The 26,935-nt window shown below is 44.7% G+C and overlaps 1 protein-coding gene across 1 annotated transcript in view; it reads right to left on the bottom strand.

The window, feature by feature from the left end:
* Positions 1 to 23,243: 23,243 nt before the first annotated feature.
* The window catches only part of LOC119463649 (dnaJ homolog subfamily B member 12-like), a 53,474-nt gene continuing 49,782 nt past the window's right edge, over positions 23,244 to 26,935 (bottom strand). The window contains exon 3 of the mRNA XM_049655304.1: positions 23,244 to 23,535. Within this exon, the coding sequence (XP_049511261.1) occupies positions 23,244 to 23,535 (292 nt within the window). The remainder of the gene's footprint in view (positions 23,536 to 26,935) is intronic.

The raw sequence follows: 26,935 nt of genomic DNA, 5'->3' as shown, positions 1-26,935 counted from the left end.
TGAGTAAGCTGTAACGCCATGCAAAATGAATGTAGAAATCATTTCTTAAAGTACAATACAAAAATCATACGAAAGATCCACAAAACTGCCGCACGTACCTTTCGTTTTTTTTCCTCTTGAATGCACGCGCGATACTGGCGATCATGCCATCATACGCCAGGACAAAAAAAAAAGAACTGAAGTTCTATTACAACAAAACAGGTCATTGGCCTCGTTTTAATGACGCGCTAATGATACACGCTCAGAAAATGCACTGAAGTGGACGTCATGGGCGACATTTTCATGACTGCTCTAATTAGCACAAATTAAGGCCAGGACGTAAACTGTACGTTCACCTGTTGTCTTTAAAGACATGAAAAACCATCTTCGAAGTGTTATTGGACCAGCGCACGATGTGCGATCGGTGAGAGTCGTGCGTGATCGTTCGCACAGCAGCAGGCCAACGAACGGTACCATCCTTTCCAATTAAAACTTCTTTACTTCTCTCCTCGGTAGCATCGGGTGCCACACCATAAGACGCACAAAAAACCAAGGGGACTGCTGCGCACACCACACACTGCGAGCGAGTACCGGTAGCGCGAGTCGGCCCACACTGGCCACCATTCGTCGGTCAGAAATCGAAAAACGTCGAAACCCAGCAGAAGACCCAGCTCTGACGGAACGGTTCGGCACGGCTCATTCAAGGATACAGAACCGGCGTCCTCACTCCGAAAGAACCGCCGCTCACTTACTGAACCACGGCTCCCTCGGTCTTCAAAAGAGCGACCCGCTCCTGAGCGCTCAGGAGCGAGCCGGGTCTTTTGAAGAGCGAGGGAGCCGAGGCGAAAAGAGTGACTAGCTCCTGAGCGCTCAGGAGCGAGCCGGGTCTTTTGAAGAGCGAGGGAGCCGAGGCGAAAAGAGCGACCCGCTCCTGAGCGCTCAGGAGCGAAGAGCGAGGGAGCCGTGGCGAAAAGAGCGGCTGGCTCCTGAGCGCTCAGGAGCGAGCCGGATCTTTTGAGCCGCTCTTTTGAAGAGCGAGGGAGCGGTGATTCAGTAAGTGAGCGGCGGTTCTTTCGTTCTTCGGCCGAAGGCGACGGAGTGAAGGCGACCTTTGCGTGGAAGGGCGGGAGGGCAGTTGCTTACTCGTACCGCTAATAGATGGCGTGAAAGTCGCACCCAGCAGGAGACCCGGCTCTGACGGAACGCATCGGCGCGGCTCTCTGAACGCGAGAGAACCGGCTCCCTTTCTCCAAAAGAACCGCCGCTCATTTTTACTGAACGACCGCTCACTCGCTCTTTAAAAAGAGCCGCTCACAAGATCCGGCTCGCTCCTGAGCGACCCATCTCTACTGAAAACGCCCTCCCCCCCCCCCCCCCCCCTAACGTTTTGTGATGACCTTCATAGTGCCATTAACAGTGTTGCGTGTCGCTACCCTTTTTAACTATCTTGGTGGGTGATTTCAACTTTCCTAACATTTTCTGGGATGGTCCATTTCCTACCATTTCTCCTCTAAACAATTCCAGAGCTTAGCTCGTACTTTTTTTTATCTCACTCAGCTCGATAAAATGCCAACTAACGACAGTCGACCATCTGCTACCACACTTCACCTAATTCTATCAACATGCCCTGACCTCTTATCTTCCAATGTTAATTTTCTAGTCTTAAGTGACCATCTGCGCTGTACTGCAATATAAATCTCTTTTCACTACGACGCTTAAAAAATTAAGACTGTTAGCAATTTCAGCAGATCTGACTTTGACGCTGTTAGTTTCTTTCTGCATTCATGGACTAATATTGGTTAAATTTTGATAGAGTATTCAATGCAGAAAAACTAGGACTTGTTCTCCGAAACAAACGTTTACGAACTTACTAACACCTACGTACTCGTAAGGTGTGCTTTCAGCCATACCAATGCGCCATGGTATAACCGAACGCCCTCCCGTCTTTCTAACATAAAGAAACAGTTGTTTCGCTTAGCTAAATTTTAAAATACGAGCGCTCATTGAGATGCCTATTCACGAATAGCTGCTTGCGGAATATGTCAAATTTGTCAGCACAGCCTCAGTGCACTTTCTTAATACGACATTACCAAACATGCTTCTGCATAACTCAAAGAAGTTTTGGAGCATAGTCAATGTGAAATACGCGTGTGACATTTCTTAGCATGACATTTCTTATTCCGCCCTATAAATGCATTTCCTGAACTGTGCGATTTCCAATGTATTGTGTGCTTTATATGCCACAGGTGCTCCCCTTCATGTTCCTAATTCTGAATTTTGTATGATGTTTCCTTTAATAATTGACTCATGTTGAATTGTCAAAATATTTTACTCATTAAATCTATCGTCTTAATTTGGCCCATTGAAATCAACTCTAAGACCCCAAAGCAAACAAAAATAATGATGTTTTTTTTTTCTTCTTTCTTGTGGTTAAAAGTTTTCAGTAGTTTCTTGATAGTGGCATGCTACCACGCGAATGGAACATCGGGAAGGTGGTTCCATTGTGCAAATCAGGTAACAGGCATTAACCTCTAAACTACAGGCCCATTTCAATAACAAACATCTTCTGCAAAATAATAGAACACGTAATATATTCACAAATATTTGCGTTTATAGACTCAAAAGATTTCCTTACCCCTGGACAACAAGTTCTTTTTCGCGTGAGACGCAGGTACTACTCTTCCCGCGTTCATTGCACGCTAATATTGACAGAAACTTTCTGGTAGATTGCGTTTTCCTCGATATTGCAAGGGCGTTTTACAAAATAAATCACAAGTTCATGTTCAATGAACACCTGAATCTTTACTCTTTACCCAAACTGACCACTCTGGCTTCAGTGTTTCTATCCAAGCCAGAGTCATTGCGTGACCATCAATGACTATCACTCACCTACGTCTCAAGTGACATCTGGCATCCCACAATCTTCGGTGTTGGGTCCTTTACTTCTATTAATTACGTTAATGATCTGCAAAGCTTTAAAAAAGTACTAAAACGTGACGCTCAGTGACCGTGTTAAACAAAGCGCCTTTGTACATAGTGGAAAGCTTCCGTTAAGTTTTAATAGCCTGTTGATGCGACCGTTTGTGTCTTCCGAGTTCTCTGATAGAGAAAATGAGTTAAGCAAATCATATCCAGTTTGTTTTCGTTCATACACCAGTTGCTTAAAGCAAGAGACGGCGGATCTACAAAACAAGTATTGCAGTGGATACAGCAGATTCCCGATGCAGCGAGCTACAAATGGTGCGTTTTTCGTGCGCCGGAAATACCCCATACGGTATCCAGAAAGAGAAGGGAATGAGATTCCATTGGCTGCTTGGAAATGCCCGTCCGGCATTTCCTGGTTCACGGCGCATATAGTGTGTTCTAGTTTGTTTCTCCTGGTGTTTCCGAGGTCTACAGGTCCTAAATAAACTTTGTGAATATATATGTTGCGTATGTGTGTGTCTGTGAGTATATGTGCACTTTGCGTGTTTACGGGACCACTGTGTATTGCATAATTATCACCCAGCACCTACAGTATATGCCGAGGTAACATCTCCAGCTTATAATTGACGCTTGTACCTCTCTCTTTCTTCTTTATTAGCTGGAGCACCAACATAAAGGAAGTTGCCTGAAAATCTTTCTGGCAACTACGGCGTAACGCCGTTCCTTATTGCTGCCGGATTCAGAATTATGGAATATTCGTTTCTGTTCGAATATAAGGGATAACAACACCTGTTGGCGTTTGTAGGGAGAGAGACAGATGCAATTGAGGACTCTTTCGGATGGTCCCAACGTAGGAGAGCCACGGTCCAAATTCAAATATACTCATCTTCACTTGGTACATAAGTTTTCATTTCCTGTCCAACCTAAGCCCAGCGTGCTTGTTGGTTGTTCAGGCAGCACGGGGAAACACCGTAAGTGTACCACAATACAATGAAGTAAAGCACACTAGTACATACAATGCATAATATACAAAATTAGGTACACATAATGAGCACTTATGAATACAACTTGAGCAAAACATAAACTAAGTAAATAAATAAAGGACATCATAATATCTTCAAATGATCCATATCACAACTACTCACAGAACATCTAAAGCGCAAACAAAGAAAGCAACCTTCAACATGCAAGAGGCCATCAGTAATTTATCTGCAAAGATGAACAATATTTCCTTATTGATTTAGTCATCTTTCGTTTAGTTGTGAGATTGCCAAACGCTTCGTCAAGTTCATGAAATATCTCAGGGACGTAATATCCCCTTATCTGTTTCCCATAATGTGTAAAGCATCATGGCTTAACGTAGATCTTTCTTAGGGCGACGTTTTTCTTGACAGGTACTTTGAAAGTCTCCATATTGAAATGACATGTGAGCAGAGTGTAACAAAATAGTTCACGCATTTCCACTATCCCGAGCCTATTGTATTGTTCGTCCTTGTCAACCTGCTGCAGCATAGTTCCATAGGTTATACTGTTTACTATTATTCTAATTATGCGATTTATGGCTCCCATTTTGTGATCCAAACAATTCGCATACAACGTAATACCGTCGATTATAATAGATTCAGCCAGTTCCGTGTATATGATGCGCCTCAAGTTCTTCGAAGTTTTACCTCTTAGGTTGTGTGTGTGTCACACGTCACACTTGACACGTGTGTGTGTGTGTGTGTGTGTGTGTGTGTGTGTGTGTGTGTGTGTGTGTGTGTGTGTGTGTGTGTGTGTGTGTGTGTGTGTGTGTGTGTGTGTGTGTGTGTGTGTGTGTGTGTGTGTGTGTGTGTGTGTGTGTGTGTGTGTGTGTGTGTGTGTGTGTGTGTGTGTGTGTGTGTGTGTGTGTGTGTGTGTGTGTGTGTGTGTGTGTGTGTGTGTGTGTGTGTGTGTGTGTGTGTGTCAGTATACATACATCAATTGTACTGAAGTACACGAAGTGGGTGAGCCAACAGAAACGGCTGAACTTATCACTGGCCTTCATCTCACCACTCTTCAATGCAGAATACAGTGGTACGTGAGAGTGTTGATTGATACAGACGTATCAAAGACATTTGCTATGACCGATGCACACAGAGTAGGAGAAAGGAGTGGTCACCAAATTAAGTAATCAAACAATAAATGTGAACATACATATTTTCTTCAAGATACCGATAAAGCGTCAATGGAGTTCTGAAATGTGGTGCCTTCAGGCCTTTCGTTCGCGGTCTGCAATTTGTTTAGTATCGTTGTAGGAGGTTGTAAGAGTGTAAGCTAATACTTGCTTGCTGTAACTTGTTCGCGAGTATTACTCATGCTATTGTTCCGGGTACTGCGTTACGCGAATTATTGTTTTTGCTAGCGACATATGTCATAGCAGTGTAGGATGGCTACGCCGTAATATTTTGCTATGTGCGAGAAATACCCTGAATTCGTACATAATAAGTATGCTTACAATTCGCGCACATGGAAAAAAGGAATCGCTGTTTATTTGTTGATCGGATCATAGATGGCTACTATACCTCTTCTTTGCAACGTATATATATATATATATATAATATAATATATATATATATATATATTGATGTCTTGTTAGTATGGCTCGTTGTTCGCCGGACTAGGTGAAAATAATGAAGGGGAGATAGGAATAAGGAATCATAAATTAATCGCTTTACATGGCAATGGAACAGTGTACCGAAGCTGCGCCAAAGCCCCAACTGCAGATGAGTTTGCCAGCTATTATACTGAAGGTGATGGTCCCAGGACAATACACTAAAAAATATAACACTCAAGGATCTGAATTCGTTCACTACCTGAATTGGTCTTGAATCATAAAGTATTCACCTGTTAGCTTTAGGTGATTTGTTGGTAACATGAAAAAACATCGCCTTGGTTTTAGAGCCTTTAATAGTTACCAGATTTTTCTTGGACCATTTCTGAAGTTCCATTAGAGTTTCGTTGCTACTAGTTACTAGTTTCGTAGTTACTAGTCAGGGTCGGAAAAAAAAAGTAATGTCGAATCGTCAGCGTAAATGAGATGAATTTACTGTCCAGTGTAGGGTGAACAATGTCGTTTGTGTATACGTTAAAAAGAAATGGCCCCAGAATACTCGCCTGAAGGACCCCTGATACGATATATCTAGTTGACTAATGACCCCTGTTTATTTAGACATACTGTTTACGCTAGCCTAAGTAAGCTCGCAGTGCTGATAGCGTGTGCCCTCGGAACCCATTAGCCTCAAGTATTAATAATATTATTTTGTGTGAAAGATTGTCGAAAGCTTTAGCGAAGTCAATATACAAGCTATACAAACTCAAAATATTACGTTCGTTTTCCATTGACTGTAAAATATTCTTTTTGCTGTAGCAGGGCTAGTTCTAGGCGAGTATAATCCATACTGCGTGTTAGTAAAAATGCGGTGTTTAATTGCAAATGCCGAAAGTCTGGACATACTTTTTTTTTTCGAATCCCTTGACAAAAACAGGGAGTATAGAAATAGGACCATAATTACCTAGGTCATTTTATTTTATTTTTTAAATATGGAAATAACTTTGGCAACCTGCATACGACAGGTGAGGACTGCTTTCTTGAGGGCAAGAATAAAGATAAAGGTAAGAGCAGGCGCTACAGCCAAGAAAACATGTTTCACTGGCCTTATCTGTAAATTATCTGCGTCGCATGCGTAACTATTTTTAAAGTTGCTAAACACGTCTATCACTTCTTTGATGCCAACAGACGAAGGAAGATATTGCAAATAATGCGGTTCTTGATGTATTCATAGTTATCGGAGCAGTCATCCTTATATCGACAAAATATTCGTTACAGGCATTGTCGAGTGCAATATCAGTCGTGGCCTCACTTTTCTGGATTAATGCAAGAAATCGCACATGATCCATCTCGATTTACAAGCTTGTTTATAATATTGCGTATACGATCCGTTTTCCTCTCACATGAAGAGAAGAGGTTATTGTAATATGCTACCTTCGCCTTCTTAACTTCTTTCTGAAGCTTTTTACTGCGTTTTTTGAAGTCGTAAACTGTGGTATATACCCTTGGTCGCAATAAAATTTCGGAACAAGCGACCTTTTTCTGCAATTTTGCAAAGCTGTCCATTCGTAAACTATGATTTCCTATTTCCTGTAGCCCATTTTGTACGGCCGGGAAACATGTGCTATGCAGATCTTTGAACACTTTCAAAAAGCAGCTGTAGGCGTTCTCTGGATCAGTATTCGTATAAACATAGTGCCAGTCTGCCAGAGCAATCATTGCGCTAAACCGTGCTAAGGTTTGTGGTGTATTTTGGGCTCTAAGTGATTATCGAATTTGTTGCATTTTATAGTCGGAATGCTATTTCCAAGAGCATGGATGTGGCTACATTGTCGCTAATTGCTGTCAAGACGGTGCCATTAAAGAGACAGCAGTTCCCAAGATATTCATTAGAAGATCAGTTTGAGTGTCGGAATGTGGTATAATTTAAGTGGGTTTAATTAACGCATTGGTAAGCCCACAAGACGCGACAACAGACCACAGGGCATGGGAGATGGGTGTGTCTGGAAGCATATCAACATTGCAATCTCCACCTAACACAATTTCAGAGTGATTTAGGGGTTATAAAGTTTAACAAGGTTTTTAAAAATATAGGAAAACCGCATAATTTATATCACGTGGTTGGTATATGGTACTAAAAATTAAACGCGTTGTTTTAACGGTTAGGACTTCGTAATTTTTCGTTATTACAGTTAGATTATCGTTTACCTCTCCTGTGAATGTTTCGTCTAATAACACCGATATCCCACCGCTAAGTCTTGCGGTGCTATTTAAATAAAAGGTATCATAGGAAGGGCAAGTTTAAAATGGTTCAATTCTGAATGTACCAGTTAGAAGAAATATCTTCGGTTGCCGCAAGGTCATGATGGAAAATTTCACGCACTTCTTATAAACAACTGTTTATTATGCCCCCGCTTCGGCAGGAGTCTTGAGACAGGCTGGGCTTAGCCCGAAACGTCGACCTAATAAACAGTTGTTTTTAGAAAGTGCATCAACTTTTCATTCACGCATATAGATGCAGTCTATTTATGAGCCTTCAACGTTTAATAACATATAGACTATATAAAGCATATTTTCTTCTGTATCTTAGTGTTCCAAAACATCTGTGTGTTTTCGGACATTCTCTAATAATGAAAGTTTCACGAACGGGCTGGAAGGTCACCGTTTCAGATTTCTATTGACCTCCATATTCTGTAAGGACCCTCAAGCCTAGTAACATTATAGAAGACAGTTGCTGCTTCGAAGTTCTACCATGGGAAAATGTATGCTGCGCGCATCAACTGAAAGGCACTTTGGTTTTCTTTGCACTGTTTCACTGAGTGCACAGCGTCTTTGCACTCAGTGAAACATGTTCTGCGGTTTCTTGTTTCTGGTCCAAAAAAAGTAATTTACTCCCCACGGCGCCAGCATACGCCATTGGTCCAGCTAAGGTTTCACTGGCAGCGTGCCAATGGGAAGTTTAAAGAAAATATTTTCACCCCTGTAGACAACAACATGTTTCTGACACATTTCGAGACATCGCTTCCTGGTCCCGCCTGATATATGTCCACCAGAGATTTTAGGAGTCGCTTCATGCACACAGTGCTGAAGCACTCCGTGGAAAATCTAACGCAGGATAAAAGCTCGAAGAGCTAATGGAATACGATATACAGATCGCTTGAGGTGGTATAACAAAAATCTGTCATTGCTTGGCACAACATTACTTACGCTCTCTAAAGAAAAACCTTGTGGCTATCTGTTTGAAATAAAGGTTACTTGGTCGCTAACCCCCTTCTCCCAACTTACCTAAAAGGCCTATCCTGGTCGTTCACGCGTATATGCTTATCATCATCATCATCATCATCATCATCAGCCTATATTTTATGTCCACTGCAGGACGAAGGCCGCTCCCTGCGATCTCCAATTACCCCTGTCTTGCGCTAGCGTATTCCAACTTGCGCCTGCAAATTTCCTAACTTCATCGCCCCATCTGGTTTTCTGCCGACCTCGACTGCGCTTCCCTTCCCTTCTCTTGGTATCCATTCTGAAACTCTAATGGTCCACCGGTTATCCATCCTACGCATTACACGGCCGGCCCAGCTCCATTTCCTCCGCTTAATGTAAACTACAATATCGACTATCCCCGTTTGCTCTCTGTTCCACACCGCTCTATTCCTGTCTCTCAACGTTCGGCCTAACATTTTTCGTTCCATCGCTCTTTATACCTCCAAGTTTCTGCCCCATATGTTAGCACCGGTAGAATGCAATGATTGTACACTTTTCTTTTCAACGGCAGTGGTAAGCTCCCAGTCAGGATTTGGCAATGCCTGCCATATGCACTCCAGCCCAATTTTATTCTTCTGTAAATTTCTTTCTCATGGTCAGGGTCCCCTGTGGGTAATTGACCTAGATAAACGTACTCCTTTACAGACTCTAGAGGCTGACTGGCGATCCTGAATTTTTGTTCCCTTGTCAAGCTATTGAACATTATCTTTGTCTTCTGCATATTCATCTTCAACCCAATTCTTACACCTTCTCGATTAAGGTCCTCAATCATTTGCTGTAATTCGTCTCCATTGTTGCTGAATAGGACAATGTCATCTGCAAACCGAAGGTTGCTGAGATATTCGCCATTGATCATCACTCCTAAGCCTTCCCAGTCTAGAGCTTGAATACTAGGTATCTTTCCACTTTTCTTGTGGAGAACCAAGGTTGCTGTGCAATCCTTGTAGATATTTGCCACGATATTCACGTATGTCTCCTGTACTCCTTCATTATGCAATGCCTCTATGACTGCTGGTACCTCTACTGAATCAAATGCCCTTTCATAATCTATGAAAGCCACATAGAAAGGTTGTTTGTACTCCGCAGATTTCTCGATTAGCTAATTGATGACATGGATAAGATCCATCGTAGAATATCCCTTCCTGAAGCCAGCCTGTTTTCTTGGTTGGCTGAAGTCAAGTGTTGGCCTGATTCTATTGAAAATTATCTTGGTGAATATTTTATACAATACTGAAAGCAAGCTAATGGTTCTATAATTCTGCAATTTTTTAACGTCTCCCTTCTTATGGATTAGTATAATGTTGGCGTTCTTTCAGCTGTATGGTGCACTTGAAGTTGTGAGCCATTGCGCATAAAGGGCCGCAAGCTTTTCAAGCATGATATCTCCTCCATCTTTTATTAAATCTACTGTTATTCCATCTTTTCCAGCAGCTTTTCCCTTGGTCATGTCTTTGAAGGCCCTTCTAACTTATCGCTAGTTATAGAAGGAGCCTCTGTATCCGGTTCATCACTATTTCGCATGAAAGTATCTTGGCTGTTTTGAGCACTGTACACGTCAGTATAGAATTCTTCCGCTAGCTGCTTTTACTAAGTCATCGAAATTGCTGATGATAGTACCATGCTTATCTTTCAGTGCATACATCTTGCCTTGTCCTATGCCAAGCTTTCTTCTTACTGATTTACTGCTGCGTCCATATTTTACGGCTTCCTCAATCTTTCCCACGTTATAATTTCGAATCTCCCTTACTCTCCTTGTTGATCAGTTTTGACAGTTCAGCGAATTCTATCTGATCTCTTGAGTTGGACACTATCATGTTTTGTCGTTTCTTTATTATGTCCTTTGTTTCTTGGGAGAGCTTACCTACTGGTTGCCTTGGTGCCTTACCTCCCACTTCAATTGCTGCTTCTGAGATCAACCTAGTTACGGTTTCATTCATTACCTCTATGTTGTCTTTATCTTCCTTTTCTAAAGCTGCATATTTGTTTGCCAGCACCAGCCTGAATTGGTCTGCTTTTACCCTTACTGCCTCTAGGTTGGCCGGTTTCCTCTTGACTAATTTCACTCTTTCTCTCTTCAAATTGAGAAAAATCTTAGACCTCACTAACCTATGGTCACTGCACCGTACCTTATACCTAACACTTCTACATCCTGCACTATGTTTGGATCGGCAGAGAGTATGAAATCTATTTCATTCCTTGTTTCTCCATTAGGGCTTTTCCAGGTCCACGTCCTGTTGCTGCACTTCCTCAAGAAGGTATTCATTATTTCGGGCCTATTTCTTTCCGCGAATTCTACCAATATCTCTCCTCTAGTGTTTCTAGAATCGATGCCATAGTTGCCAATTGCTTGCTCACCAGCCTGCTTTTTCCCTACTTTTGCATTGGTCTCCCATGATTACAGTATAATGTGGTTTCACCTTTCTCATTGCTAATTCAACATCTCCATAGAACTGTTCCATTTCTTCGTCGTGACTGGGGGTTGGGGCGTAGGCTTGTACTACCTTCATTCTTTACCTCCTATTCAGCTTTATTACGATGACTGCCGCCCTCTCAATACTGCAATGTTGCCCGCTATGTCCTTATGGAGTAGAAATCCTACCCGAATTCTATCTTATCTGGAAGACCTCTGTAGCAGAGGACGTGGCCATTTGTCAGCCCTGTATAAGCCTCACCAGTACTTCTAACCTCACTAAGGCCAATAATATCCCAGGCAATGCCTGCTAATTAGCCCTGCTAAGTGGGCCTCACTCGATAGGGTGCGCGTGTTGAACGTTGCCAGGTTCAGTTTCCAGTGGCAGCCTGTCCGGACCCAGAGATTCTTAGCACCCTCTGCCGCGTCGCAGGTGTGACCGCCTCCTTGGTCAGGTGCTCCGCAGCCACTGGAGACTGAGGGCCATGGGTTAATTGCAGGAGTCATGAGGGAGGTAGAGGCCGAATACTGCCCCAGGGAGGCCAATTCCTGTTCTGGTGAGGGAGTGACTTTGATGAAGCTTAGTGGGCCTTCCTAGTTTGGTTGCACATGAACTAGTATAGCCCCACTAGCTCTCGGCAATATATATTTTTTTCTTGCCGGTGTCAGGCAGCACTCCATGCCTGAAAATGTAGTGGACTGGAGTAGGATTCGAACTTACGAGCTTCAGATTTGAGGCCGGGTATTCTACCTCTGCTCCACGCCACCACGTTATATATAATAATATATAATATGAAGCAAATGTTGTAAACACTTTATGAAATTACTCTAGATTACTTAGTGTGCAGTACAGCACTTCGAGAACATACCACATTCTGACACCAAAAAAAAAATTCATGACACATTCCACTTTGTGAAGGTGGAGCGCACGACACAGATGTGAGACAGAATTTGGAACAAAGGTACGAACATATTTACTCTCCTGATCGGTGGTCATTGTGACGATAGGTACGCACACGCATTCGCCTATCACCTGTGTTATTAAATCTGTCCGTCACGTAAGACAATGAATGGCTTATAACCCCTTAAGCATTGGATCACACTCCCGCAAACGCGGCCTCCCCATTACGACGACAGAAGAGAAGTGAAAATCTACGCTGGAATGATGAGTGGCAACGGAGCCAGCTGTGTAAGACGACGACGACAACGAACGCGTGAGCAGTGGCACAAGCGCGTCTATGCGGTTGCGCCGAGGGGCGCCAACAAGCCAACTTTGGAACAAGACGATGAAGCTCGAGCCATTGCTGATGACGATAGTTCTTCCGCGCGGACCCCATAAAACCCCATCTGCTAGTCATGGACAAAATTGCATACTGTACGTATGTCGCGCAAACATTGACAGCTCCTGCCCTGACCAACCTGCAGTTTTTGTATGTAGTTGATACGCTTTCTGCATCGAGAACAAGTGTTTTCTTATTCATATCTAGTGGTACACCCTCGTAAAAACGTTGGCGGCGTTTGTATTTTTTTTTATTTTGCCAAAGTCATCTCAGTTACCGCGCCGCAGCGCCCATACGCGTAGTCAGATCGAACCCACGACCTCGAGCTCAGCCGCAAAATGCCATAGCCACTGGGATACAGCGGCGGGTTGAGTGCGATTTTCAAGATTTTCAAGCTCCCGCAGAGACAGCTCTACATTTCATCAAAACTGAGTGTTGGGCGAGTTGGTGCGGTTCCACCTTAACAAAACAGACCTCGATAAGGGCGTAGATGAGCCAAGAAATGACAAACACGGGCGATGACTCGCAACTAACAGTTTATTCCCAACGAAACAGAATAAGTAGAACAGCACGAAGAAAGGAGAACTGATACCCCCTCACGTGTGCACGGAAACGAAAGTAGCATACACGTAGCAAACCCGTGGCTAGGTAAATCAAGAACTGATTCGAAAACACTCTCGTATATGTATGTCACTTAGAACTGCCTGTGATAAAGCTATCGGAGGTTGATTGATACATCCGTCACCCTCCAAAGACATTAAAAAGCTTCCATTATTTCTCTTGTTTCTTAAGCACTATGCCGGTATAAAATCTCAGTTCTATAAAAAACGGGTTTACAACAGCTTGTGCGGCTGTGAATCGCCAAATGAGAACCGGTTCCATTCTTTAGGTTGAGCTCCATAAGGCTTCTACTGCGGCTAGTTGGTATGGCATCCTTCTGCTGACTGCGCTATACAGTATAACGCAGTCAACAGAAGGAAAGTTTAGGTTGAGCGCATACTCCTGGATCCTCATATTTAAACATCGACTAGTTTGCCCTATGTAAACCTTTCCACAAGAGCCGCCACGGTAGTCTATAGACAACTTTAAGTTTATAATCTACATGCTTATTCTCATGTTTGATAGCGCATCCAAAACATTTGTCACACGTCAATCCATGCATCTTTTATCAGACGTCAATCCATTCAATCCTACACTCTTCATTATTTCCTCGATTGCCTTCTTTTCTCTTTTCTTTTGTTAATTCTTACCCCGTTTTCCCTTCCACAGTACAGGATAGCAAACCGGAGATATCGTCAGGTTAGCCTCCCCGTCTTTGGGACAAGTGCTATCGGGACAAATGCTATAGGCACAAGTGCTATCGCGGTAGCGATGGGGCATGCGCAGCCCGCGTGGTGGTTAGGGGGGAGGCAGAAGGCCTCGACTCTTCTGAGACATGAGACACCCCCAGTGCGTTTGACGCCAAAAATGGCGAAACCAAGTGGGCGCACCTTCACGCTCTACTCAATCGGCTCTGCAGCGGAGCCAGGGCAGCCTTTTGCCTTCTGATGCTGGCATGAGCGCTGTACGCACAAACACTAGCGTTCCTGCTGAGTGGCTACAGGCATGCCACACCGTGGTGCATTCATTGGTCTGAGAGGAAGGGACAGCGAGTGCAAGCGACGAATGCCGACGGGTCTTCCTTCGCTCTCACCTAGTGCACCATCGGGGTGCAGCGTAGAGTTTCATATAATAAATACTAGAGGGAATTCTGGGCGCTAGTGTCGACTAAGTGTCCACGGCAGCTGCAATAGGGGCGGTTCGGCCAGCATAGGAATTATGGGAAGTACATGGATTCGCTAGACTTCTTCCTTCTGGCTTCAGACGGCTTCGCCACTTTGTAAACTCGTCATTTTCAACAGAGTACTGTGTAATAAATGATTAATTAAACAAATATTAAAACTGTCCGACGGCAGGATTCGAACACAGGACCCCTAGTACAGAAGCCCGAGATTGAAACCATTACGCCACGCATGCATCGACAGGCGGCTTGGAACGGCCTTATGAATTTCTCGCGGGCAAGTCAACGCGCTGAGACGCCTGGCACGTTTCCATTTGGCCCCCACGACAGGCTGAACCGCTGCAATTAGTAGCAATTGTGTGTTTGCTGAGTATTACGCACTTAGAAAGATATAGATTGCTCTGAAATGTAGGACAATGAAGGCAGTTAAAACGTATGATCAACAAAGCCACAGGAGCGTCTGAATCAACAAGCACGAAGATCAGACAAATCCCTGTACTACCCATCATAGCCATGGCCATGCCTGCAGCGCCACTGGCGGCGCTTCCTCATCACGCCAGCGTTGAGAGACGCCTGCAGTAACCGCCGGGGCGATCTTCCTAGTGCGCAGCAGCAGTTGCCTCGCTTGCAGCATCGCGACAGCATGGTGGCCCCGCGTATTAGAACAGTGCGCTAGCAGCTCAACGCTATACTAAACCGTGCTGTCGCTTTCAATGCTTCGCCCACTTCGTTCGCCCTTCGATTCGCCCTTCGGGAGAAACTCGACATTTTTTTTTTCTTCCTACCCTTCTTGCTGCGCATCGCATTTCTGGTAGCAGTTTCCTGCGCTCTTCATTTCCCCAGACTCGCGTTGCTGCTTCTTATATTTTGCGCTGCAAGCGGGACTCATGACGTGATTAGGCAAGAGCTGTGGCGTCCTCTTTGCTGGCGAAGAAAGTAGATGCTCGGAGAATGAGAGCACGCGAGGTTTCTTATATATATTTTTTTTCGGCAGTTTTGTCGGTTACGTTGCTGTAATATTTTGTAGACACGGCCCTCAGCGCGTGATCTATGTACCGATGTCTTAGCAATGCCCAAACCTTCCGGAGGCTTTTCAAGTAAACGCATGCAGTTTTCGCTCAATTGACAGACGCATGCACTTTTCGCTCGTATAAACCACTACCCGTTGCACCTGCCGTCCCACAGCAGCGCGCATTTCTCTGCCGGTGAAGTATTCACCGTGGTGTAAATTGCTACACACGCGCGTCTACTTTCTTTTTCTTCTCTCTCTGTGTGTGTGTGTGTTACGCACACGCGCGCGCGCGCGTGCGTACTATACGGTACTATAATATACAATCTATACCACATAGCGATAAGAGCCAGCGCTACGGCTACCTATGTCGCTTTTTACCGTCATTACTTCGAGAAAAAACTCAAAGGCAGATCTGCGGGGAACGCATGGCAGTATAAAGGCATGATAATGAAGGGGGTATTTGAGTGAAACGTAGTGGGCCATACACAAAGCTGGTGTTGTAACGTCGAAAGGGATCATCGAGTCACTTACAAACACAGACATTGTAAGGATTGGTGATTTGTTAAAAAATCACCACCGCATCCCCTGTCGAGAAAATGGGGGTAAGCGAAGCTTGTCGTGTGTTTATCTGAACTTCGTGGCGATTTTCTTTTTTTCTCTCTCTCTTTCTCTCTCTCTCTTTATTTATTTCTTTCTTTCTATATCTCTTCCTTTCTCTCTCTTTCTCTCCGACCTTCGTGTTGATTTTATTTCTTTTCCTCTCTCTTTATTTCTGTCTCTTTTTCTTTTTTTCTCTCTCTCTCTCTCTCTCTCTATCTTCCTTTCTCTCTCTATTTCTCTCTTCCTTTCCTTGTCTGACCTTCGTAGTGATTTTGTATATTTCTCTCTCTCTTTCTCTCTTTCTTTCTCTCTCTCTCTCTCTCTCTCTCTCCTCTCTCCTTTCTTTCATTGACCTTCGTGATGATATTGTTTATATTTCTCTCTTCTCTCTGACTCTTTTTCTTCTTTTCTCTCTTCTCTCTCTCTTCTCTCTTCCTTCTTTCTTCTTTCGATCTTACCTTCTGTATGACTCGTAGTGATTTTATATTTTCTCTCTTTCTATTTTTCTCTTCTCTCTCTCTCTCACATTCGTTTCTTTCTTCTTTCTACCTCTCTCTCTTTCTCTCTTCTCTTTCTTGTGCCTGACCTTCGTATAAGAATTACTTCAAGACACCACGCTCTCACTAGATTCATGGAACGCGATGGCAGAAAGAGAACGCGGGCAACCTTTCCTTTAGACACCTATGTGTACGACTTGCGTCGCCAAAACTCTAGTAAAACCCTGCATTTGTGATCACTTAATACGCATGCGATTCTTGAGTTCATTTCGCACAAATTTTACATTGTATAACTTAAGATGAAGGTGAGAAAAGTGTTCCTGCATGAACAGCTTGTCTGCGCCACACCTCCCCTACCCCGAGCCACGCACCAAAGAAATAAAAACGACACACAGCTGTGTTTACATAAGAAGAGAGGGATTGAGTGAGTGGTGTTGCTTTGCTGCAGGCGGACCTAGCGTTGCAAACGTTGCCGGCAATCGCTCCGCCTGAATGCCGCATATCAACCACGACATGTTCTGAAACCATTCGCACTGCAACAAACAACACCAAGTATCAAAAACTTGTTGACCCAGAGCCCAATACATTGCGCGTTTTCCGAACCAGGACGACCCATACGGCTCAACATTCAATTCCCAACCCTGTATGACGGAGCAACTTTAGGAGGATCCAAAGCACCTCTCTCCTAAGTACCCAAGGTCCTCGCGGGAACAAAATACTCGTATATCTTGCATTTTATTGAGGTGCCGTTTTGCGCTTGAGTTCATCTATTCATTCCTTGCGTTTTGCTTCACATTCAGGACACTTTAGTATGCATTTTGTTAAACGTTCACAAATGATTTTAGCAAAAATTTTGATATATATCATCTTCAGAGTGATTTAACCAGATGGTCAGGTGGAAGAATTGCCTGCCAAGCATGTCATACTAGCCCCCCTCACCCCTCGAAGTGCAATGCAATAATCACCACAACCAACTAATTGTAGTGACTGTAGGGAATCATATTCTATCACTCATCTAGTGGCCTCGGACACATTTAACGAGAGTTCCCGCAAAAAAAAAGAAAAAAAACAAGACTGAAAAGAAAATGTCGCAGTTTCCCACAGCGATATCTACAGCGATAGCAAAGTATTCGTCTATTACATGAAGTAGGGCTCGTAGTTGAATGAGCAGTATAAACTGCTGCAGTAAACATTCGCTTACAGCTAAATAGGCGTGTGTCACGCACCCAAGGACACGCATAGACAGAGTTCACGGAATGACCTCGAGCACTTGTCACAACGCTGGTGGAATGAAAACCGCCAGCAGCGGGGAGTGCGTGCTTGTCCCATAGTGAACATTTCGTGCTGCCGCTCCCTCGACCATTTGGACGGTGCTGCGTCTTCGAAACTCCGCATTTCAAGGGACCTCCAACACTGGGCGACAGGCTTATTCTAAAGTTAAGGTCCCGTGCCACCGGTCCCTTCACCATTTCAACTGTGCTGCGCTTCCAAATCTACAGTTCACGTGGCCTAGTTCAAGCCATCAGCCATCTCGACTCCCCCTCACATGTTCGCGTTAGCACACGCAGCAGATCACGTGACCTCCAGACTAGCGGACAGAGTGGGCGCGGTGAGCTGGTTCGCGCATACGCTGTCGCCCCCAGAATACCACAGCGGCCATGACGTGGCGAACGGCCCTAAAATGTCGTATAATTGTTATCGCAATAAAATTAAAAAAGTTCAAGATAAGTGGTGCACTTTACGACGACTCACACCCGCAAAGGCGAAGAACCGGTCTTGCGAGCTGAATCCAGGTTCATGTTCTAGAGCATGTGAGTCGCTAATTCTAGGCTTCGTTTGGGTATGAACACTTGTGCAACTGTTTTTATATTCTAAGCAATTATTTTTTCATTGTAATGTTCGAAACCCAGCTAATCGTAGAAATGAAAGGCTAACTGAGACTAACTGATTTATACAACAAATTTGCTATGAAAGAACTGCTGCAAGAATGTTGATAAAAGAATAACCAATGTCTGAAGGCTTAAGGAGGAATTTAGGTAATTCGTGGTCTCCCTATAATTCCCGTGCTGGTTGGACAGCCGTAATAACGGCGCACGAAGACACTTGCGCCAGAGTAGGCAGGGCGGTTGACAGGAATATTTTTTCATATTTATATATAATCTGCGCCGGCCACGTCATCTTAACTATATATGACGGCAGGTTGAACACAATATAGGGGAACAGAACACGTGAACAGACATACAAAAGCGCAAATCCAACTGACTTTTGCTGGTGGGCTGGGTGAAGTTTATATACAGACATTATATGAAGCACATACAGTGAGGCTACTGTGGAGTGACCAGAAAAAAAAAGTGTGTCAACAGCTGCTGACATCGAAGAAAGACAAGGTCTTTGGGGGCACATTAGCGTACAGTATGGTTTTTTTGTTCCATGCTTTTTCTGTGTTCTTGTATTCGAGAGGGAAGTGAGGCTCCCCAAGAAGACCTTGTCTTTATTTCTTCGATGTCAACCGCCGTCGAGTTGCCTTAACTTGAGCTACGCCATCTTACCATGCTTTAGTACCATCTTGCTCGTACATAGAGCCCTTTACTTAACCCTATACTTTCTTTCCGTTACTTTCTTTTTATACTGCACTACCTTGGTAGGCGCTTGCATGCACACAACCCCGTCGTTAATTGGCCCCCAAATGGAAAATGCCACCAAATGTACCAGTTTCGGAACGCCTTTCTTGCAATTATCAGATAAATCTTTAGCGCCAGTAACACTCTGCACCATCATCTGTTTTCGTTTCAGGCAAACGAAGTGGGTTCGCTCTCGCCACCACCTTCGATTATCATCTGGTGAAAAGCACCGAGCATTATTAATACACTCTGTTCGCGGCATATTGGAAGCACGTCCCACCATTCGTGTCGCGCTTCGGAGACAAAATGGATCTGCATCGGTAGTCTCATATCAAATTCGTTTAAAGGGTCGAACCATGGATCATACTGTGACTTTCCTTTATTTTATTTTCTTTTTCTTTTTTTTGCACACGCATAGAGAAAAGACCTTCTACATGTATGGAAAAACCATCAGGAAAAATGGAGAACATATGGAAAAATTATTTAGATGGCGCCCTAATGATCTTCGCTTGACCTTGTATTGTTATTGGGGAGCCGAGTGTGGCATCGCTGGCATAGGTACGTGATGCTTTGGTCTGCTAGGCGTCACTTGAAAAAAAATTCGCAGTTTCGCCCGAAAGACGAAGCATCGATTGCGACATCAAATTAGTAGAGAGTTATACGAAGCAAGAGTAGTAGTTTAATGGGCCGTATAAAGTTGTAAACATTCACTTACTAACTGAATAGACCAGAACGTTGTTACGCGCGCACAGGTAAGCATTAACGCATCTCGGTCGATTACCGTGGAAACTCGCTGTGAAAACGCCGTAGTGAGAAAGCGCGCCAGCAACAGCGGGCAAATTGACCTTCGCGCTGTCTCCCGTCACACTTCAACGCGACCTAAACGTCGAAAACACAGTGCATATGAAGCTACCGGCACTCGGCGCATGCACGTTCTCCCCATCGCAGATTCCTATGAAGAGGAGGACCGCACGGGCGCGCACTTCGCAGATCACTTTCAAGATACGGCGTCCGCGCGGTCCTGTCTCGCCGGGAGCCGGTGTTTCATCGGCACTACCATTTTCTTTCAACCCGTAGGGGCGTCTGCGTAAGCAGGCGTTTGGTGTGTTACGACACCATGGACCCGAGCACATGAGGGTTGGACCCTCCCGCGTCTAACTTTGCGCGGCTTAGCCGTGTCCGGGCAAAGGGGGATCCTGGGGGTTGAGCGGATGCCGGGTGTTTGGACCTTTATGACCTCTCGGCGGAGGCAACACACCTCTTTGGCCTCTGCTTCACGTAGACGGCACCCCCGGACTGACCCACCCGGGGGAAATCGGTAGTCGCCTTTTCCTGTCCCCCTCTCAAATCTTCGTCTTTCTCTCTCGCTTTAAATCTTTCCTGTCTTCTTTTCTCTTCTTCTTACTTCCGAATTTCTGGGCGGCAAGGGTTAACCGTGTGTAATGTATCCAGTCTTGGGTATGTACATTAGGTTATAGTGGCGGTGCATAGCTGGCGTCTGCAGGTTTCTCGTAACCTGTTTTCTCGTCCCCTTGTTGGGCTCGGTGGTGGGTGGCTACCACCGCCGCCGAATTTTGAAAACATATTATGGCAGAAGCGTTCCCCCGACTTTCAGATCGGCCTCTGAAAAGAGGTCGCACAGATGCAATCTTCCAATTTACCCTTCGAACCGACCTAGGCCTGGATTCTGAAACGCTCCTTTCCTTACTAAGGACGTCTTACACGCTGTAAGGCGACCTGGAGTCAATTCTGGAACGTCCCTTACTAAGGGGCACTAAGTTAGGGCCTCCTTGGTGCTTCCTCACGCTTAGGAAGCCGGCATGCTACCTTCATGCTTCCTAACCCCGCTCCTCTACCTGAACGTATGCTTCTCCGCATGACTTTGCACGCGGTACGCTCGGCTTGGATAGGTGCCGTGCGCAGCCAACGCCGCGGCAGCCAGCCGCCGTGTATTGACGTCCAGTTTGGCTCCGCAGACTGCGCTTTGTGCCATTTCTGTTGTGATTCCGTTTTTCTGTGAAAAGCGAGCCGCGAGAATGACGGCCTTGCGATATTTATCCGAAGACGATAGCTTCGAAAGCTATGCAAGGTTTCTTCGGCGTGCAAGTGAACTTCTTTACGGGACTGTGTACAAGCCTCCACCGTTGACTCCAGTCTGGCATGTGATTGACAGGCATTATCCACTGGAACACTACAACGAAGTGGAGTATCTAGCCCGGTATCGTTTTTCCAAGCGAGCTGTTGCAACCATACTGACAGAGCTGCAACTGCTTTGTAACACTGACAACAGAGGAGCGCCGCTACCTGCTCTATTGAAGGTCCTCATCGCACTGCGTTTTTACGGAACGGGTGCCATGCAAACTGTTGTAGGGGACCTTGTGTGTGTATCCCAACCCTCTATATGCCGATGCATTTGAGATAAGACACAGCTGATATGCCTACGTCTGTATCCCAAATACATTCGGCTGCCAAACGCCAGTGAAGCGAGGTCAGTCATGACTAGGTTCTATGCCATTGGAGGATTCCCCAGGGTTACTGGGTGCATAGATTGTACTTATATACCCATTAAAAGCCCCGGTGTAGACGACGCAGAAGAGACGGAGGAAGAACAAGCCGCACGCCTCGAGAAGCGTCGTAAGTACGAAGTGGCCAGGCGAGTGGATTCAGATGAGGATAGCACCCGAAACGTGTTCAAGTCACTGGACATCAACCCCTTATCCTCCCGCCTCACCGACCATCAGGCCGTCTTTGTGGCAATTGAGAAACAACAAGATGAAGACTATCACAATAAATACGTTACCATTTAATAATGTCTAGTCTTTAATATAACCATAACTTAACGAGAGGTAACAACCAAACCTAAACATTCAGACGTACGAAGCTAAATGAAAAAGACGTAACTGTAGAGAGAACCAAGCTAAACAATAAGATTAACCGTACCTCTAGCTACGCACACCCAGGCATAACTGAGTTAAGCCACAGCCAACTTTTCTTCCTCCGTGAAATAAGTGTTGCGCGGCATGGCAAATACACACACACACGAAACAAAACGCAGGCCAAAAAGAAAAAGAAAGCGACGCCTGACCAACCGAACTGTCAGATGCTGCCAAAGTTACTAGGCTGAGCTTGCTTTCCTGCCATGTGCATCATTTTTGAGCTATTTTTACGTCATTGACGAAAGAAATGGTATTTATGCCCTTATATAGAAGTAGAAATGCAATTCTAACAGCGCCGGAAGTTTACTTTGGCAATTCATTAGAAATATTTTGCATATTTTCGTAAGTAATCTCAAAACCAGAAGCCTGTAACGTTCCACTTCCTTTGGTGAGGCGTAAAGTCCCTAGATTTTAAGCAAAAAAATATCTAGGGACTTTAGTGAGGCGCTCCTTCCACAGGGAAGGTAAAAGGAAGCTTTTATAATTCGCGATGGCCTTCTGAGGGCGCCTAACGTTTAGGTAGCATGAAGGACTCCTTGCGTAAGGTAGGGAAATGGTCTAAGGTTAGGAGCATTTCTGAATCCGGGCCCTAGACACCTTCCCAAAGTACCATGTCCTTCATGTGAAGGCAACACAAGCGTAAGAAAACTCTCACCCTTCCTTGTATCGAAATGCCTCGCAAACACGGTTGGACCTGACTACAAAGCCACAAAGATGGCTAGCGGAGACCTCCTCCTCGAACTGAAAAAAAAAGACCAAGTTGAAAAGCTCGCCCAACTCACCAGTATCGGTGACATTAATGTAACAATCTCCCCACATAGCTCCCTAAATACAAGCAGAGGAGTGATATCAGAAGAAGATTTCCTGATTCTCAGTGATGAAGAGCTGCTTGAAGGTTTCCAAGAGCAAAATGTAATTAAAGTGCAACGAATTACACTTAGGCGAAACGACCAACAGATCCCCACGAAACACGTAATACTAACATTTGGAACCAGTACTGTGCCCACTTCACTCAATGCAGGATACTTGAAAATCAACGTCCGACCATACATACCGAACCCTAGGTGGTGCTTCAAGTGCCAGAGGTTCGGTCATGCATCACAATCATGCAGAGGTAAAGAAATATGCGCGAAGTGTAGTGCCAACGACCATCCTTCAGACAATTGCAATGGTCCAGCACTTTGTGTCAATTGCAAGGGAGACCATCCAGCTTACTCACGGAGCTGCCCTTGCTGGAAAAAAGAAAAAGAGATCATCGCAATCACAGTAAAAGAAAAAATCTCATTTTACGAAGCGAGGAAAAGGCTAGGGCACTTACCTCAAGTTAGCTATGCCAGTGCGGCGCGGCAGGGGGCAGCGCCACACCGGTTTCAGGAGTCTACAGGGTCCACACAGAGTGTGTCCGTAGAAACTCCATCCGCCCCCTTGATGGCTGCAGCCAGTGCTGCGCCATCATCATCGAAGACGGGCCTGCAGACCACAGTGTCGCAGGGCCCAAAGCTGAACCGAATTTCACTGCCTGAGACGCGCGTTTCGGTGCCTGGTTCTCGATCGTCCAGCTCCTCGGAGAAGGCAATGGAGGTCGACCCAAAAACCCCGGCGTCATTGACCCAAAAGATCCGCGCTCTCTGGAGCGCGCCAAGAAGGAAAAACTTCTTGTAACTGCGCCGACAAAGGGACCGGTAACCTGAACGGCTACCGCCCTTGATTAGAGTAGTGATCTTTATATTACATGTCACCTATCATTTTGTAGCTCACACACACATAAGTATACAATTTTATTTGTCTTACAATGGCTTTCATCATCCATTGGAACTGTAGAGGCCTGATTCATAATCTAGGTGACATCAAAGACATCATAAATAAGCTATCGCCAGTTGCATTCTGCCTTCAAGAAACGAACTTAGGCCCCAAAAATGCACAATTTTTGAAAGGTTTTACTGTCATACGTAAGGACCGCGAACACTCCAGCCGTCTGTCAGGAGGAGTCGCCATAGTAGTGCAGGGCGGCACTCCTACCCGAAATGTCCAATTAAATACATCTCTCGAGACTGTAGCGGTCACCGTTCTGTCTCACAAGACCATCACCATTTGCTCACTGTACCTTCCACCCCATACCCATTGTAATATTAAGGATCTAGAAAATTTAACAGACCAGTTACCGGTGCCTTTTATTTTAGTAGGAGATTTTAATGCTCATGGGACTCTTTGGGGCAGTGACAAAACTGCCAGCTCATTGAAGATTTAATTTTGTCAAATGATATCTGCCTTTTAAACTCGGGTGCATCAACATATTTTTCACCGACTTCACGTACATTTAGTTGTTTAGATTTAGCTTTTTGCTCACCGTCTCTTTTTAGCGATCTTAAATGGGAAGCCCTCGACACGTCATATGGTAGTGATCACCTGCCCGCAATCATAAAACTCTTACCATCACCACCAACCTTAGGCACTAAGCCACACCGGTGGAAACTGCAACTCGCTGACTGGTCAGTTTTTATGGAGCATGCTAAACTGGAAATAGCCTTCTCACCAGAACAGAGCGTTCACGAACTCAATAAAAAGTTCGTTCAGGTCATAATCTCCACCGCAGAAACAGCGATACCTCAGTCATCCGGTATTCTGCGTAAAAAACTAAATCTGTGGTGGACAGACGAGTGTACCGAAGCTGAAAAACAACAAAATAAAGCCTGGGGAATCTTGCGAAGGTATCCAACCTACAACAACCTCCTAGGCTTTAAACAGGCCAAAGCCAAAGCAAGATTTGTTCGGCGCCAGGCGGAGAAATTGTCATGGCAAAAATACGTATCCTCAATTAATAGTTTGGTCACACCTAAACAAATGTGGGACCGGGTCAGAAAGTTTAAAGAGAGTACGCATCACACACAATACCACTACTTACAAGTCCAGGCACACAAACAACACTTGAAGACCAGGCCAACTTATTAGGCGAACACTTTTACAACATCTCAAGCTCAGCAAATTACTCAAACACATTTTTAAAATACAAACAGTCAGCAGAGAAACAGAGACTTCCCACTAACGGTGCTTCAATGGAACTATATAATGCCACTCTTACAATGCAGGAATTAAACAGAGTCCTTTCGGCCGGTAAAAAAACAGCAACAGGTCTTGACCGGGTCCACTACACAATGCTGGCGCACCTTTCTCAAGCATCGGTAGAGGCATTCCTTCAATTTTTTCAACAAGGTATGGCAATCTGGGGTAATGCCTAAAGACTGGAAAAACGCAGTAGTAGTGCCTTTTCTAAAATCTGGTAAACCTGCATCATCCCCAAGCAGCTACAGACCCATTGCACTAACAAGTTGTCTAGCCAAATCATATGGGAGCATTATAAACACGAGACTCACATTCAACCTTGAATCAAGAAACCTAATAGACACACACCAGTGCGGATACAAAAAGGGCTGCTCCACCACTGATCATCTCGTCCGACTAGAACACGAAATACGTGATGCGTTTCTACACAACAACACTGTCTCGCGGTTTTATTTGACTTAGAAAAAGCGTAAGATACCACGTGGCGGTATGGAATTTTAAGAGACCTGGCTGAATTGGGAATTGGTGGGAGAATGCTAAACTGCCTATACGATTTCATGTCAAATAGAACATTTCAGGTATGTCTCGGCACAAAACTTTCCCGCACATTTACACAAGAAAATGGCGTCCCACAAGGTTGCATTCTCAGCACGACACTTTTCATAGTCAAAATGAACTCTGTAAACAAAATAATTCCGTCGTCTGTTATGCATTCAATATGTGTCGACGATTTGCAAGTGGCTTGCCGCGCCTCAAACATATCCACCTGCGAAAGACAGCTACAAATAACAATAAATAATCTCACACAATGGGCTGACAAAAATGGTTTCCGCTTCTCAACCCACAAAACCGTTACAGTGCTGTTTTCCCAGAAGCGTGGCTTACGTTGCGATCCGGTTCTGACACTGGATGGCGCAACGCTGCCGGTCAAACAAGACCACAAATTTTTAGGCGTAACATTTGACACAAAACTAAGCTTCTTCGCCCACATTAACACAACAAAAATTAAGGCAAATAAAGCAATAAATATTCTCAAAGTGTTATCGCACAAGCACTGGGGATCTGATCGAATATGCCTACTACGTATTTACCGGTCCCTTGTGCGTAGGATTCTCGACTACGGTAGTGTAGTTTATGGTGCAGCCAGGCAATCTTACATTAAACGAGTTGATCCAATTCACAATCTTGGCCTACGATTGGCGAGCGGTGCCTACAGAACATCGTCTGCCCAAAGTTTATACGTTGACTGCAATGAGCCTTCCGTACAGCACCGCAGCGCACTACTAACCCTTTCCTATGTACTGAGGATTCGGTCAACACCACAACATATGCTACAAAATCGTAACACAATGCAATTCTCGATTACACTACACAAATAAACCGAACATGATACGGCCACTTGTCTTACGACATCAGGAATACTTCCAGATTTATAGCATTCCTCATGAGGTCCTGCAGGTTGCTGAAAGGCCGCAAAGACTGGCCCCATGGTGCGATTTTACACAACTATGTGACTGGACACTAACCCACTTAAAGAAAAAGGACACCCCACAAGAACACTTAATGCAAGAGTTCCGCACTATTCAAGATAAATATAAAGATCACACAGAATTTTACACAGATGGTTCAAAAACACAAGAATACGTGGGTGTGGGAACCGTAACGGAAAATTGGGAAAATAGCATTCGAATACATAATTCCGCTTCAGTCTTTACCGCCGAAGTTATGGCTATATGGACGGCAGTAAACAAAGTTATCACCGACAAACAGAAGAGTGCTGTCATTTACACCGATTCGTTGAGTGCACTCAGAGCATTAAATTTAAAATCCGCCTGTGAACCGCTGCTTGGAGATATCTTGAACATGGTTGAGAATAACAAATACGGACGAACCATACGATTCTGCTGGGTCCCTAGCCATGTTGGGATACCAGGGAATGAATCGGCAGATAGATGCGCGGCCATGGAAGCACACAAAGACCTAACTCACTCAAAAATTCCAT

Source organism: Dermacentor silvarum, chromosome 9, assembly GCF_013339745.2.
Source record: "Dermacentor silvarum isolate Dsil-2018 chromosome 9, BIME_Dsil_1.4, whole genome shotgun sequence".
In the NCBI taxonomy this organism is placed as follows: Eukaryota; Metazoa; Arthropoda; class Arachnida; order Ixodida; family Ixodidae; genus Dermacentor; species Dermacentor silvarum.
Note: the sequence above shows the minus strand (reverse complement) of the source record. Positions and strands in the feature narration are given on the sequence as shown.